The sequence below is a fragment of the Stenella coeruleoalba genome, assembly GCF_951394435.1.
Source record: "Stenella coeruleoalba genome assembly, chromosome: 2".
Taxonomy (NCBI): domain Eukaryota; kingdom Metazoa; phylum Chordata; class Mammalia; order Artiodactyla; family Delphinidae; genus Stenella; species Stenella coeruleoalba.
The window spans coordinates 174,479,476-174,496,228 of NC_137147.1; the positions used below are offsets into that span (position 1 = coordinate 174,479,476).

General features: G+C 46.4%; 1 protein-coding gene across 16 annotated transcripts in view; it reads right to left on the reverse strand.

The window, feature by feature from the left end:
• Positions 1–16,753, reverse strand: part of FRMD4A (FERM domain containing 4A) — a gene marked incomplete at its 3' end in the record, with an annotated part of 767,390 nt that overhangs the window by 25,921 nt on the left and 724,716 nt on the right. For all 16 annotated transcript variants that reach the window (XM_079914365.1, XM_079914366.1, XM_079914358.1 and 13 more), the window contains 2 exons: positions 6,318–6,451; positions 1,135–1,257 (listed from right to left, as the gene is read on the reverse strand). In XM_079914365.1, the coding sequence (XP_079770491.1) occupies positions 1,135–1,257; positions 6,318–6,451 (257 nt within the window). The remainder of the gene's footprint in view (positions 1–1,134; positions 1,258–6,317; positions 6,452–16,753) is intronic.

Below are 16,753 nucleotides of genomic sequence, written 5' to 3' on the forward strand. Positions count from 1 at the left end.
CAGGCCCGACTGTCTTTCCCCAGCCAGCGGCATCTCTGCACCTGCTGGCGTGCCCTCAGTGTTCTTTCTTCTTTGGTCGTTTTCTGTCATAGATCAGACAGTACGCTTGGCTCTCAGTGACAAAGAGCTGGGAGAAGAACACGTGAGTGTTATGGACTCTTCTCCCATTAACTTTGCTGCTTGCGACAGGCCTGTCGACGTTGACACACAGCCGCCACAGAAATCAAAATGCTCACAAATTAACGCAAGGTGGCCAATCCAACCAATGGGAGCCGCATACTGACCAAGCAGTGAACTTAAGGTAAAAGGAGAGCAACTCAGGAGGAGAGAGGAAATGACATCCGGTAGAATGGAAACATCCTCATAGAACCCCGATACATCCTCGTAGAACCCCGAAACATCCTCACAGAACCCCGAAACATCCTCGTAGAATCCCGAAACATCCTCGTAGAACCCCGAAACATCCTCGTAGAATCCCGAAACATCCTCACAGAATCCCGAAACATCCTCACAGAACCCCGAAACATCCTCGTAGAACCCCGAAACATCCTCGTAAGATCCCGAAACATCCTCATAGGATCCCGAAACATCCTCGTAGGATCCCGAAACATCCTTGTAGAATCCCGAAACATCCTCGTAGGACCCCGAAACATCCTCATAGCATCCCGAAACATCCTCACAGAACCCCAAAACATCCTCGTAGAACCCCGAAACATCCTCACAGAACCCCAAAACATCCTCACAGAATCCCGAAACATCCTCACAGAACCCCGAAACATCCTCGTAGGATCTCGAAACATCCTCGTAGAACCCTGAAACATCCTTGTAGAACCCCGAAACATCCTCGTAGAACCCCGAAACATCCTCATAGAACCCGGAAACATCCTCACAGAATCCCGAAACATCCTCACAGAATCCCGAAACATCCTCGTAGAACCCCGAAACATCCTCGTAGAATCCCGAAACATCCTCGTAGAACCCCGAAACATCCTCGTAGGATGCCGAAACATCCTCATAGGATCCCGAAACATCCTCACAGAACCCCGAAACATCCTTATAGAATCCCGAGGCGCCCTCACAAACGGGAAAGTGAGGCGGGTGTAAGAGAACCCAGCCACAGAGAGAAGCACGTACCTCTCCTTTGGGCAGGATTTTCTGCTCGTCCAGTTTGAAGGCTGTCCCGATTCTTCTTCGAACAATGGGTGGTTCCTCTCCTGGATCCAGGGGATACTCCACGGGCAGTTTTCCCGTCAGCTCCTGCGGAAGTGTGACAGCGCGAGGGGACAAGGAGTCAGAGTGGGGTACACGACTGGCTTCTAGGACATACACACACACTTCAAAGCACAGATTCAATGCACAGATTTGAAACCATAATCTTACGCAATACAATTTCATTTCTCCAAAAACGTAGGAGAATATAGTCCTTCCTTTCCAGAACAGAGGCACTTGGAAAAGATTCTCCCCAAAGTAAATTCCTGTCGGGTAAATAAAATCGCTACTGATTTTCATCATAAAAACCCAAATTTCATTCACTTGTTAATTTCACACGTGTCTGGCATGTCTACCACGAACCTGTTGAGGCCACACAGCCAGTAAGAGCAGAGGCAACACGAGATCTCTGGTCTTTCCGGCTCCAAACTCTGTGCTTATCTCACTGCACCAAATAGCTGAGTTTAAAATGGGTCTTTCAAATGAGTTTTCTTAGGAAGCGTGGTATCTATATGGCAAATTCCAGAAAAGGGCCTTATAATATAATCTAGAAACTGAGAATGAGTAATAATTATTCTACTCTGGCCAGATGCTCAGGGAACAGGCTGAGTTGAAGAGACATGAAATGTGTACAAATAGGAGTTTCAGTCGAAACAAAATATAAACCATATTACTGACAAGGCCACTTAAAAATCTGCTGTATGTGCGTTTGGGGCTCTGGGAATCTAACTGTTCTGAGTATAACGGCAGTGAATTTAGTTGACAGACCACCGTGGTGACGATGGTCCCGGGCAGTTGCTGAAAGGTCTGTGGGATGATTCAGCGTTAGAATTAGGCTTTATATGAGCAGCTTATATCTGGGCTCAATAGAGATAAAATCTGAGTCAGCAGCTAATCCACGTGGTAGAGCCCAGGCGTCCAATGCAAGGAGTCACTTCCAGGGACCAGAAAACCCTGGGAGACCCACTGCCTGCCTCCAAGGGACCGGTGGCCCTTCCAGGCAGAGCTCAGCCCTGGTCTCTAGTCCCAAATCAACACAGATGTTGCACAAAGACCCAAGGCAGGCTCTTCTCGGGAACATCCATCGCCCATGCAGAAAGCAGCTTCTGTGCCGGGCAGCCTCGTAAGGGCAGGAAAGCCCTGATCATCAGATTCCACGGGCAGTCTGACCTTCTAACAGGAGGACTGACATGGCTTCCCTGTGCCACTGCTGTGTGTACACATTGGCGTGTGTGTCTGTACACACTGGGGCATGTGTGTGTCGGGGGGGTACACCCGGCATGTACCAGCACACCCACTCGCTGCGATCCTGGGCCTCTTTCCTCCTGCGTTCAGGCCACTGGAAAAAGACCTCTTGGACTTTTTATTCCTCATTGTAAGCATTTCAGAGCACAGTGGCCAACTCTTTGAGTATGAAATGCTCTGCAGTTTTCTTCCCTGTTTTTTCTCTTCTTTTTCTAAACGCGGTTCGAATGTCTCCCAAGTAGTTGTGTGTTTATTCTGCAACATTTTATTTGCTTCCCTAAAAGTCTGCCTATAAATAACATACTGAGGATTTTATACTATTAGGACTTTCTTTTTTACTTTGAAGCTTACAAAAAGGAGGGGAAAGTTGTTAAAATGGCCATTGATTTATAACTCCAAAGAGCCTGTGGTTTTCTAACACAACATTGCAAATCAACTATAGTCTAATATAAAATAAAAATTTTTTAAAATCTATGAAAAATTTAAAGGCTGTCTCTAAGTTTGTGAATTTAAGCTACTACAACGTAAAAGAAATACTGAACAGCTGCATTAGTAATTACTGCAAATTGAGAATCTGTATTGTCCCAGCAAGAGTACCAGACCTCCCTAGAATAATGAAATAAAACTTTAAAGAAGAAGAAGAAGAAAAAAGTCTGTGGTTTTAAAACAAAGTATCTTTTTCAAAAATGAAGCTACTGATTTTCCACCATCTGCTTGGAGGTATTTGAGTCCAGGCCTTGATTCTCCATATTTAATCTGACATCATGTGTAACGAGAGCCGCCTGGGGAAGGAGGAATTTAACACACTCTTGGGGAGGGCTCGGCCTGGTTCCCTTTCTCTTCTTATGTTGGTTATATTTTGCCAGACGCTCCCACAGCACCTCCTTCTGGCTGCCCCACACCCCAGGGGACAAAAAGTACTGCTGGATACCCTTAGCTGAGGGGGGTGTGTGTGACACAGAAAGAGCAGGACAGAGTCAGGACAGAAGTTCTCCTGTCCCCTAACCTCAGAGGAGTCAGGAGAATGTGGCCGGCTTCTCGTGAAGTTTCTTCTGCTGCTCAAGTTCTGTTTTCTGTGTCCAGGAGCTTTGTTTGCGTTATTTTGCTTTTATTTTTACGAGAGGCACAGAGACCTTCACTAGACGTGTTAACCTTGCCCGGACATGTTTCGCCAGTTTTCTGATGCTGAATCCCTGCTGTTTAGGGATGCTGCCTTTATTAAAAACACAACAAGGCTTGACAAATTATTAAATGCAGGCACCCACACCCATGTTTTCTCATGTTTTCTCCTTCCAGCGTATTCTTTACAAAAAGACTGCTGATATTAACAGTATCTCAGAGCACATCCCCCAGCCGGGACAACTGCTTCCCCAAGATTTGCAAAGGATTTGCGCTAATGTGGGTCTGCTTTGAGCGGCTCCGGTTTGAATCAATCCAGAGCATAATTAAGCCAAACTGAACTGTAATATGGTCTCATTCTGTGGCCCCTTGTTTCATTCTTCCTGGGGCAAGGCATTAGGACTGGGGGGAGGGGAGTAGAGCTCTTCAACTTAGTTTGGGAACCTCTTTCCGCTTCCCTTTCTGAACTGTTGACCAACAGAGCTCCTTGTAATGTTATATACAGAACACTCTCTCTCCTGAGGGCTCCCACCCCATGGTGTGTGTGTGCAAGCACACATACGCACAATAACGCGAGATGCATTAAAAAATCAAGTCTTCAAACATGATAACAAGGAGTTGTGGAATAAGCAGAAGGTGGTGGAAACAGATGCTCAAATAAATAGAGACAGTGACCTGCCACAGTCTCTAAATCCCAATGAGACATGAGCCTTGTGTATATATACACTTGAGGAAGCATTGCTTTGCCTAAAATTAAAGGATTTTTTTAGATGACTAGGCTAGGATTTCATTTACAAATAGCTCATGTGGCCCAATATCCAAAAAACAAACGATCCAATCAAAAAATGGGCAGAACACCTAAACAGACATTTCTCCAAAGAAGACATACAGATGTCCAAAAAGCACATGAAAAGACACTCAACACCGCAGACAGAAATGCAAATCAGAACTACGAGAGGGACTTCCCTGGTGGTGCAGTGGTTAAGAATCTGCCTGCCAACACAGGGGACACGGGTTCGATCCCTGGTCTGGGACAATCCCACGTGCCGCGGAGCAACTAAGCCCGTGCACCACAGCTACTGAAGCCTGTGAGCTCTAGGGCCCGTGAGCCACAACTACTGAAGCCTGTGAGCTCTAGGGCCCGTGAGCCACAACTACTGAAGCCTGTGAGCTCTAGGGCCCGTGAGCCACAACTACTGAAGCCTGTGAGCTCTAGGGCCCGTGAGCCACAACTACTGACGCCTGTGAGCTCTAGGGCCCATGAGCCACAACTACTGGGCCCACACGCCACAACTACTGAAGCCCACGCGCCTAGAGCCTGTGCTCCGCAACAAAAGAAACCACCGCAATGAGAAGCACGAGCACCGCAACGAAGAGTAACCCCCGCTCGCTGCAACTAGAGAAAGCCCTCAAGCAGCAATGAAGACCCAACACAGCCAAAAATAAATAAATAAATAAATATTAAAAAAAAACCCCACAATGAGATATCACCTCACACCAGTCAGGATGGCCATCATCAAAAAATCTACAAACAATAAATGCTGGAGAGGGTGTGAAGCATGTAATTCCTACTGTTGGTGGGAATGTAAATTGGTACAGTTACTATGGAGAACAGTACTAAGGCTCCTTAAAAAAATAAAAATAGAATTACCATACAATCTAGCAATCCCACTCCTGGGCATATATCTGGAGAAAAACTTGGTTCAAAAGTATACATGCACCCCAATGTTCACTGCAGCATTATTTACAATAGCCAGGACATGGAAGCAACCTAAATGCCCACCAACAGATGAACGGATAAAGAAGATGGGGCACATATATACAATGGACTATCACTCAGCCATTAAAAAGAATGAAATAATGCCATTTGCAGCAACATGGATGGACCTGGAGATTGTCATACTGAGTGAAATAAGTCAGGCAGAGAAAGACAAATATCATATATTGCTTATATGAGGAATCTAAAAAAAATAATACAAATGAACTTATTTACAAAACAGAAACAGACACACAGACTTAGAGAATGGACTTATGGTTACCGGGGGGAAAGGTGGGGGGGACAGATTGGAAGTTTGGATTGAAATACACACACTGCTATATTTAAACAGAAAAGCAAGAAGGACCTACTGTAAAAACAAAACAAACAAACAAACAACAGCTAAAGGAAAAAATGCATCATCTACCAAAAAAAAATGTGAAAGATTCAGCAGATCATGAGTTTTGAAGGGGATTTTATATCAAGTGAAATCCTGATTTCCTTGTTGATCCCCAAAGGTACTCCTCACTATGATTTCCAGAGATAAATCTGAAATACACTCAAGAGAAACAAAAGCCACCACAAGGATAAACTCGGGCACAAGAGCTTAGGAAGCTGGCAAAGCATTCCATCCAGCGTGGGAACTATCATATGAGGAAATGCTTTATAAACTATGGGGCACCATGCAGATGTTGCTGTTTACAATTGTTATTATGACTGTTATTACTACTTGTCATTTGGCCCCTAGGGGGGTCCCTTTTGGGATTCTGCCAGGACCCACTTTCACTGCCGTCAGAGTGTTTTCATTATGGTCCAAGACTCCCGCTTCTGACGGGGCTTATCCCGGGGGCTGGGGGTCGTCAAGAGAAGAGGGCTGGCTCCCCTCTTATGCCCTTTATGACGCCTACCCTTGCCTTTTGTAAATACGTGAAGACAGACGAGGGCACAGACAACACAGAGTCCCACAGGACGAACCAGTGATGCTTACGGCTTCTCGGAGGCAGAGTCTCTTCAGCTCTTCCAGCCGCTGGCGAAGCGTCTCCTCCAGAGCTTCCTGCCTGGATTTCAAGGCTGCCAGCATGTCTTTCTTGGCCGACTGCGAGCTATCTGATTCCTGAGAACCTGTCAATTAACAGTGGGGTTACTAGGCCAGCTGACGAGGGGACGCACATCTGGACCACAAAGGAACTGAACCGGAGCCCACGCTGTGACTGTGGGATTTACCCCAGGAATCAAGAGAGTGTGAAATAAAACAGGTGCTCCGAGCTCCAAGCGTGAGGAGCGGATTCTCAGCACTTGGGTAATTTACAGCTGGTCAGAAGGACAGGCGGGGAAATTTACACGCCTCTTTGATTAGCTTAAGATATGTCACACACCCATTTTAATTTCACTAGCAAATTTTAATAGACTTTTTATACCATGAAGGGGAAAGTCAAGTTTAAGCCAGCCATTTTAATACAAAGTTTTAATCTTTTCTATTTAAAAACGCTTATTTTTGCTTAGTACAAAGATAACGCACGTTTGTCATAAAAATTTTGAAAATGTAGACATGTATGAAAAGAACCCATAAGCTAGTCACCCAGAGATAACCACTGTCTTGCATTTTCTTTTAGCCCTTTTGCCTAAGCACATATATTTTAAAAATAACATTAAATTTGTATTGTAGGTTTTGAACTCGAGACTGTACCATGAGCACATTCCCTCCTAATAAAAGTTACACATATTTTTATATGCAGCACAGAACTATCCGCTTGATGATTCAAATAGCAGACTGCTAGATAGGAAACCTTTGTGGAAGGCAAACCGTAAACCAAACAAAAGGAAAATATGCTGAAATGCCAACTGGAGAGATTTAGGGTAGACCAGAGAATCATTTCTGGGCTGCAATGTTTACATTCTGAAATAGGTTTCCTGCAGTGAAGCTATGATGCCTTTTCTACCTGGATGGCTAGACAAGGCGCCTTGGCTCCCTGAGAAAGGAAAAGCCGACTAGTGCTTGCTTCTCGTGTCCGTGGAGAGCGGGAGTCTTAGAAATGGATGGGCGTTATTGGGTGTGCCTTCAAGGGCTCACATCACGCCATCTGCAACAGCATCAAACGACAGCGAATACTTAGGTATTCATCTAATGGAAGATGGACAAGATCTCTACAATGGAAAGTATAATGCTCGGCTGAGAAAAACGAAAGACCTCAAGCAAGACAGAGAGGTAGTCTGGTCATGGATTGGAAGCCAGACGTTGTCATGATGTCAATTCTTCAGGAACTAAATCAGAGAATCATTGCAATACCAGTAAAAATTCTAGCGGGATTTGTTGGAGGGAGGGGTAGGAACGGTATTTCCTTAGGAGACATTTCGGCACAATTCAGGGAATGAATGACAGATTTGACAATGATCCAGTCAGAATTCCCAGAGTCGACTGTTCTGTTTCTTCCAGTGGTTAAAGAAGGCGTCTCAGAATCACAAGACTAGAAAGGACTTCTATGCTTTGGTATCAAAAACTCTGTGATGGGGACTTCCCTGGTGCTCCAGTGGTTAAGACTCCACCTTCCCAACGTAGGGGGCCGGGGTTCGATCCCTGGTCAGGGAACTAGATCCCGCATGCCACGACTAAAGAGCCCGCATGCCGCAACTAAAGAGCCCGCGTGCTGCAACAAAGATCCCCCAGGTGGCAACAGAGTTCCCGCATGCCGCAACTAAGACCTGGTGCAGTGAAATAAATAATATAAAAAAAATACAACAAATCATCCCCATCAATATAAGATCTGACTCTTATTTAGGCTCTGAGCAGGAATCCCCATAGTCCCTCAATTACCAGGCACCTAAGTTCTTATAACCCTAATCTTCAAGAATTCTCAGTGTTTACGTACAATACATTTTGACTAGTTCTAGCTTGAAATAGAGGATCTCCATCACTGTGGGAATGTACCATCTTTATGCCTCCACAGTAGCTAATAAATATTAGCTTGAATAAACGAATAAATGTTGTCAATCGTATGGGTGGATGCTATAATTAAGTTGTATCTCATCTCCGTAAAGAAATCTAGTACCTGTAGGTTGTTTCTTTATAGAGTCGACCTTCCAAACTTTTAATCATTTTTGTAGCGCTTTTCTGGATTTCGTCCTGCTTCATTCACGTGTTTCCAAATTCAACAGCAAACTCAAACGAGAGCTTGACCCTCACGAAGCCTCCATTACCTCATGGTTCTCATACTAAATCCACATGGTGTCATACTCACGTGACACGTGGTTGGACATTATTGCAGGCTCCCCTTTTTGAAATGCTTCAGGTTATCTACCCCCATGTCAATTACCCTGAGCTTATTAGTCCTGAACTATCTCCAGTCCACATTCATCTAAGGTAACACAGCTAAATCATTCTGAATCTTAATCTTGTTCCCTGAGTCACAGTCACAGGTGAAGACGCAGGAAAATTTAACGAGCTACGCTCTATTATTCCATCATCTAAAGGATTAATAAGAAGGTAAAATAATACTGGAAGGAAGTCAGACTTTAGATTTGAAAAACAGACCTGGGGAAACTTGGGTCCAAGAAGATGAAAGGATTTCTAGCACAAATGAAAAATTCATTGTTTTCCTTCTCACCCCTGCCTAACCTCTCAATAGGAGATGGTGATTTATGAAGTCAAATCTAAGAATGAACTCTATTCCAGAATGGCAAAAATCACAACATTAAACTCTGGGTGGTAAAGCCCAGAATTTTTGGATGATCTGATCTCTAGTTATGGATTAGTTAGGCTTTGGTCTTGAGCTCATTAGCACTCCCTAAATTATGATTACTTATAATAATTAGCCTAAATACCAAACCCATATATAAGACAGAGTGACGGCTCAAGAGGCCTTCTCCGTATCTGGCACCACTAATGCTGGCTGGCTCTGCTTCACACCTTTATTCCTTTGCGGTACGCGGGCCTCTCACTGTCGTGGCCTCTCCCGTTGCGGAGCACAGGCTCCGGACGCGCAGGCTCAGCGGCCATGGCTCACGGGCCCAGCCGCTCCGCGGCATGTGCTGTAAAGACTAATGAGATCACGCACATTCGGCATTTAGCTTGTGCCTGGGACAGGTAAACCCCCCGTATCTAGGGTAGACTTAACTGGATGAGTGCGCACACCCACACGGGGACATACCGGCTAGAATTAGAAAGAGAGAAATGACTGAAATGACTTCCTCGCCATTACCCAAGGGCCCATTTGCCAAAGAAGAGAAGCTCTGTGCAACGCAGCTGCCACTCGGGCTCCAAAGCTCATCTTTAGAAGGAGCGACAGAGGTCTAGGCACTGTTTTCAAATTTCGTTTCTTGAGCTCCTGGGTTTGCATTTATGCCTTTGGTGCGCCTGTGGATGAGGCTGGGACGGAGTCGAGGGGTTCGGCAGGTTCTGGGCCCCCCACTCCACCCTCAAGCTAGGGCAGCTCTGCCGTGGGGTTCTGGTCACAATGCATTTGAAAAAGAGGTTCCTGGTGCCTCTGTTTCTGTAAAGGAAATGCACCGTCTGGGCAAGCGTGCTGAGTTCTTAGAGCTGCTCTCTCTTGGAGCTTGTCGGATCTGAAGCCGTCGGGGTGTTACCTGCAACCAGGCCAACGTGGCAACCCTGGGGGGCGGCAGCTGAGTGCCCAGGGACAAGATGACAACACCAACAGCACAAAGCACTGACGGAAACTCAAGAGCATCAGAAGGAGGAGCCCCAGGTGCTCCGAGATGCTGATGTTCTCACCCTCTAGACGTCCCCTGAATGGCACGCGTGACATCTAAAAGGAAGGCCAGCCAGAGAGGCAGAGAGTCACTCTTCATCCTCTCAAGTGACAGAACAGAATGAATCCAGGGAGAAACGCCGTCAGAAGAGCCTTAGGGGCGCAGGGCAACGAGAGTCTTGCAAACTAAAGGTTTGTGAGCACATCTAAAATGATTCTAGACACAGAAATAATTTCCAGTCAGCACCTACACTTGATGAATGGTATAGAAGCTCTCAGTTACGATGATTTGTCCATTTCCGGTTACGTGAACACACACGTGCCTTTTCACAGGCAACCCCACTCCAAGGTTATACGTTTAGCCCCTTAGAAATTAACAAGATGGAAATCCGCTATCTTTTAGAGGAGCAGTGAAGGATAAAAGACACCTGGATTTCCAACACGTCAGCTGTTAGTTAGTGTTAGTTTCAGATCTCGGGTTGTTGACCTCTCAGAGCCATGATGTCCCCAACTAGAAAATGACCAATTAACTAACCCCCAAGATTCCTCCAAACTCGAAGAATCTAGTACTGAAATAAACAGCTTACTGAGGCAGTTCCCTCTCACCTCTAGTAGCCATTTTTGCAATTTTTACAAAAGGACCCTTACATACGGCACCATCTTTCTCCTCTTTTCTTTCCCATCTCCACCTCCAGAACAGACAAGCATCCCTCCAACTCTGGTCCTTCTCCCAGCTATGGCTATAGTTTGCTTCAAATCAAAAGGAAATGTCTAATTATCGACCGGCACCTAAAGGACTGACCTCTGACCTCTGATCTTATCAACAGGCCAAAGCAAATTATCTGTAAACCTGAATACTAAGTAAGAGTTTAATCTGAGTTTTGTTCGGGATTAATGAAGTACTAGACGGATGGATGCTCTCTACCGGAGCCAGAAGAGTGAGATTTCAAAACGTAGAGAGTGACAGAGCAGTAGCCAAGCGCTAGTCAGAAAGGACTGTCCAAGCATAATCAACTGGTGCACGAACCCAAGGAAAAACAGGAGTGATCTGAATGCTTCTGAAAGATCTAAGTAGCGAGTAAACACTTTGTTGTTGGTGGTGGTCAAACTTTCAAGTAGCACCAAGTTTGTAGGAAAGAGTGACGTGAATACACCTCGGGAAATGTCAACTGGTCTGGCAGCTTCCGGAGACAGAAGTCTACCACCTAGTAGTTTAGAGCTAACAAGTCAGGGCTTGTGTCCAGCTCTGTGCCATACTAGCTGTGAGGACTCGGCAATGTCACATGACCGCTCTAAATCTGTTATCTTCCTTCTCATATGGGAATGAAAACAGGACTTCTGGGCTTCCCTGGTGGTTCAGTGGTTAAGAATCCACCTGCCAATGCAGGGGACACGGGTTCGAGCCCTGGTCCGGGAAGATCCCACATGCTGCGGAGCAACTAAGCCCGTGAGCCACAACTACTGAGCCCACGGGCTGCAACTACTGAAGCCTGCGCGCCTAGAGCCCGTGCTCCGCAACAAAAGAAGCCACCGCAAGGAGAAGCCTGCGCACCGCAACGAAGAGTAGCCCCCGCTCGCCGCACCTAGAGAAAGCCCACGCGCAGCAACGAAGACCCAACACAGCCAAAAATAAACAAATAAATAAACAAATTTAAAAAGCAGGACTTCTTCAAAAGTTGGGAGAATCAAATGAAATTGATTTGCACTGGCTTGCAAGATGCTTAGAACAGCACGTAATAGGCACTACATGAGTATTTGTGGTTGTTTGTATTCAGGAGTGTCCCCTGGCCTTTGTTAGGAGCTGGCACCCCAATTCTGGGGAGCCTCATGATGTAAAAGAGGAAGAACAGTGAACAGGCAAGAGGCTGGAAGGCTGGGGGAAGGTGCACAGGCAGGGAACTCGGGAGAAGGGAAGGGAGGGGATTTTTACAGAACTCCCGATAGGAGCTTCCCACACGTTCTACTTCATTTCATCCTCATGGAAACACTGTCCCCATTTTCATAGAAGAGGTCATTGGGATGTTAGGAGGCACAGCTGGGATTCCAACTTGGCGCTTTGGTCTGCTGCTTCCCTAGAATGGAAGCACCATGAGGGCAGGAACTGGGTCTGGCTGTAATCAACACGGTTCGTGTGCCAGCCTACCTGCCTCTCCAGCCTAGACCCTTTCTGCGGGACCGCGCGGAGGAACACGTAGGCAGAAAGGAGGGGCCCACAGGTCCTTCAAATGCGCCAAGGAAGCCAGAGAAGTCTCTGAAGCACCTTCTGTGTGCAAGGTGGGGCGGGGGAGACAGGGAACTGGACGTGGGTCCAGCCCTCAGAGAGCCTCGCGTCCGGCCGTGAAAAGCTGTCCAGTGGGAGGAAGGAGGACGTGAGCCGCGCACTTGACGGGCAGAGGCGGCAGCTGCCGCATCCCAGGCCAATTAGGCAATGAACCTGCGGGGCTGATGAGATCTGAGGCTGAGTCGCCCTGTGGTCCAGTGCCGGGAGGGTCAGCATCAGATGAGCTCTCTGGAAAGCTTTTCATCCTGCATACTGCTCAGTCAACATCTCTCTGAATGAGCCCTGCTTGAACATGTCTTTTGCTTTTGGCTATCTGATGATCATTTTTCAATCCACATCCTTTATAGAAATAGGTCACTCATCAGCTGGCTGAGAGGAGGAGAAAAAGGTCTGACCCCAAAGAAGACAATTCCAATCCAAACACAGCCTGGAGTGTCTGATGCACTGAAGATCAGAAAGGCACTTTCAGGGGGTCTTTGGAAATCTCCCGAGTGAACTCCCGGATGCTAGGGATGTTGTTGGACGGAGATATTCCTGCCACCTCTGGAGAAACCGCCTCTCGGACTTTCTCGTGCTCCAGCTAGGGAACTCCAGGTGTCCCCGGGTGGGCAGCTGGTGCCCTGGGACAGGATGCGTGGGGAGGGCCGGCCCACACAAACAGCAGCTCCCCTCCCAGCCGGCAGACATGGGGAAGGATGTCCTCATCGGGCTGAGACGGAGAATGTGCTCCAATCTTTCAAAAGACTCTGGGCTACCCTGCACCGGATATGAGAACGCATCCTCTTAAACAGAATATTGTCGGGAACCGGGGCTCATCTGTTTTTACACAGATGGAATTCTGATGACCAGCCCCGCTGATCTCAGGAGACAGAAGGGGTTCTTTCCTCTCTGAAAGCAGGGGAAATTTGAAACAAACAGTACCCCAAAGAAGAAAGAAATCTGTTGTCCTAAAAGTAAGGGAAGGAAATGACAATCTGTCTGTTTAGACTTTTATGAAAAAAAAAAAAAAGAAAGTAGGCATATTCCCAGCAGATCTACAAAAGCTGTAAGGAAAAGTTTTGGCAGACACCCCAGGAATAAATACAAGGAAAAGGTCTGAACCCTTTATGATGAAGAGATATTTATTTGCCTTACAAATCCTCAATTATGAATTCCTTACAGAAAAGATGTCCTAAGAGAACACGGGAAATAAAGCCACCTGGCAGATTTCAGGATAACTGTGTGTGATCTCTGGAGAGCATCTCAGGGAATGAAATGTGATTTTTTCACATGAAAAGTGCACGCCTGGAGAACTTTTCATTAGGGTCGGGTATTTTAAAAATAAAACAGTGCATGTATAAGAGCAGTGAAATGGGAGCAATTTGAAAATAAACACCATGTGGTGGCAGCGAAGAGTCTCTGGGACTCAGAAAAAAAAAGAAAAGTGCTCAGTGGCGCTTTCACCAAAGGGTGAAGGGTACAAAGATAATTAAAGAGAGAAATGTTCGGGGTTGGGGGAGAGGGAGGGAGGGAGAGAAGTGAACCAATGACTTAAAAAATTAGCAGCATCTGGTAAACTACGTAGTTGAAACTACTGTTATGAGTTAATTTATAGGGTTTCCATTCCTTATATTGTGAAATAAGGGGGCTTATCCTTCTGGCTCCAAGATTCTGTGATTCGACTGTAATATTGAGAAGGCTGGTCTCCATAAATGGGAAGAGAGCAAAAGCTATGGGAGGGGATGGTGATATTTCTTTTTCAGTTCTTAAAATTCCATCAAAGTCGTTCACTTAGGTTACAGATTATCATTCTGCCCTGGTTTTCTTTAGCAGGCAAATATTCCTTTACACGGGAGGGTGTAACTATATCAGTATAAATGGTTTATTAGGTTTTTTTTTTTACCCCCAGTGAGAGAGCAGAAAGGGACAACCGTGCTGTCTTCTCACAATTTTGACTCAGGCCTGTCCTGCTCAAGCCACGGCCAGAAACATCCATTCCACAGAAAGAGATTTCGCAGCGCTCACCAGTTACACAGTCCCGTATAAACACACCCTGGCAGAAGGCGAGCCCTCTGGCAGCGCTGCTGGCTAAGCCCATCTGCAGGGCACTGAGCCTGGGACCAACACTAAAGGTCCCTGGAATGCTGGGCATCATTAGACTTAAGAAGAGACAGGCAGTGGATAAAGGAACCTTTAAAAGGCTGGAGAGAAACAGAGGGAAGAGGTAGAAGGAGAGCCAAAAAGAAAGGATGAAAACGGCACTCCCCTGGCGGTCCAGTGGTTAAGACTCCATGCCTCTAATGCAGGGGGCGTGGGTTCGATCCCTGCTTGGGGAACTAAGATCACACATGCTGGGCCGCAAAATACTGACCAAGTTCCATTGACAGAGGAATGGATGAAGAAGATGTGGTACACATATACAATGGAATCTCACTCAGCCATAAAAAGGAACGGAATTGGGTCATTTGTAGAGACGTGGATGGATCCAGAGACTGTCATAGAGTGAAGTAAGTCAGAAAGAGAAAAACAAATATCGTCTATTAACGCATATATGTGGGATCTAGAAAAATGGTACAGATGAACCGGTTTGCAGGGCAGAAGTGGAGACACAGATGTAGAGAACAAACGTATGGACACCAAGGGGGGAAAGTGGTGGTGGGGGTGGTGGGATGAATTGGGAGATTGGGATCGACGTGTATACGCTAATATGTATAAAACAGGTAACTAATGAGAACCTGCTGCATAGCACAGGGAACTCCACTTTGCTGTACAGTAGAAACTAATACAACATTGTAAAGCAACTATACCCCAGTTAAAAAAACATTGACATAAAGTAACTGCAAAACATAAAGGAAATAAATTTGAACTGTAGGAATAAAATCTATATTTAAAAAAAAAGAAAAAAAAGGATGAAGATGAAAAGAAGAAGAAAAAAGCCCCCAAACATCATGGGATTGATACCAACTTCAGGCCGTGTATTTTAAGCTGAATACAGCCCTGACCATGAAGCTGGCAGACCCCTATCAGATCAGTTCTCTGGAAGGGGAGACGGCAAACAGCTGGCACCCTCGTTATTATGTTAGTTATTAATAAACTGCCCAACAATGGCAGGAAGTGCTGGCATTCAGAGAGGGCCAACGTGTGAAGAGTTGAGTCATGGACATGGATGGGTCCCAGGCAGAGCAGGCCCTACACTCAGTACAACATGTTTTTCTCCAGAGCGGAAAGGGTCAGGCAGAGCTGGGGGATCCCAGCAGACTGCAGGTTTTGTTATATTTCATTTTTTTTTAACCAAATATCCATCACCACATTCTTTGCAATCCTGCTCTTGACAATGAAGATGACTCAACTGCCGTATCATTAATCCCACAGCCCAATTCCTATTTATAGGCACGACATGCCATTTTGTTTCTGGAGACAGCGGGTGGCTTCTGGCCCTGTATTTCCACTCAAAAAGCCAGCGTCAGTCTCATTGTTCTATTCCTCTAAGAAAGGATGTGCAGTAACATTTTTTCGTTTGGGGGCAGTTAACGCACAACCCACATGGGCCTGCGTAACACAGGGTGTCTTCTAAGCAAGTCTGTGCCGTTTTTCTTTCAATCGGCTGAGAGCAAAAGCACATCTCCCTGAGCCCCTACCCTCCTACTGAAACCAGAACTGTTCTGGGATGGCAAATTCCAGAAGCAATGCTGGGACAATCCTACACTTTTTCTCGCTTTCAGAGGAGCTATGGAAAGGCCATGCGTGTTCAGCATGCAGTTGTTTGGTTTTTTCTTTTGTCATTCCAGTTTTTTCCCTTTCCTATCTGTTTCTGAGATTTCAAGAAATGGGGGTAAGGAAGAGAGGAATAAACCCTTTAAAGTTCCCACAAAAAGGATTTCGGATGCTTTTTCTGAATTCTGAAAACATCACCATCACCAAATGTTTTGAATTCACAGTTGTCCTCTCAAACTCTATCTGAACCCTGGAAAATCTGGAGGCTCTCCTAGGGCACAGTGACTACAACGTCCCCTGCTTGTCACCACCCCGCCTCTCCCACCCCGCAGTGGTCAGGCAACAGGCTGGCTGGTTACCCAGAGGTGCAGAGCTGTGAGGAGACCAAGATGGGGGTGGGGGTGGGGCTCTGCCAGCCTGGAACGGGGGCTGCGCCCTGAGCTGCCTCAACGTCCCTTCCTCCAGGGGATGCTCTGGGACAAGGGTCCTCACCTCCTTTCAAAGCCTGCCCGCCGGAGCCCCTTCACGAATGGATTTGGGACGCAGGTTCCATAACCTTCCTAGGGTCTGAATCTCATGCAGTGCAATTTTGGGAGGTGAGGGCTTGATCCCTTTTAATCTGACACAGCTTAGAAGGCTCAGCACCTCTAAGGGTCTCTAGTAGGACTACAGGTCTCCCACGGGACAGCCCCGGGTGTTACCGCCGAAGAACTCAGAGGGTCTTGGCCCCGAGCCTTAGTAAAT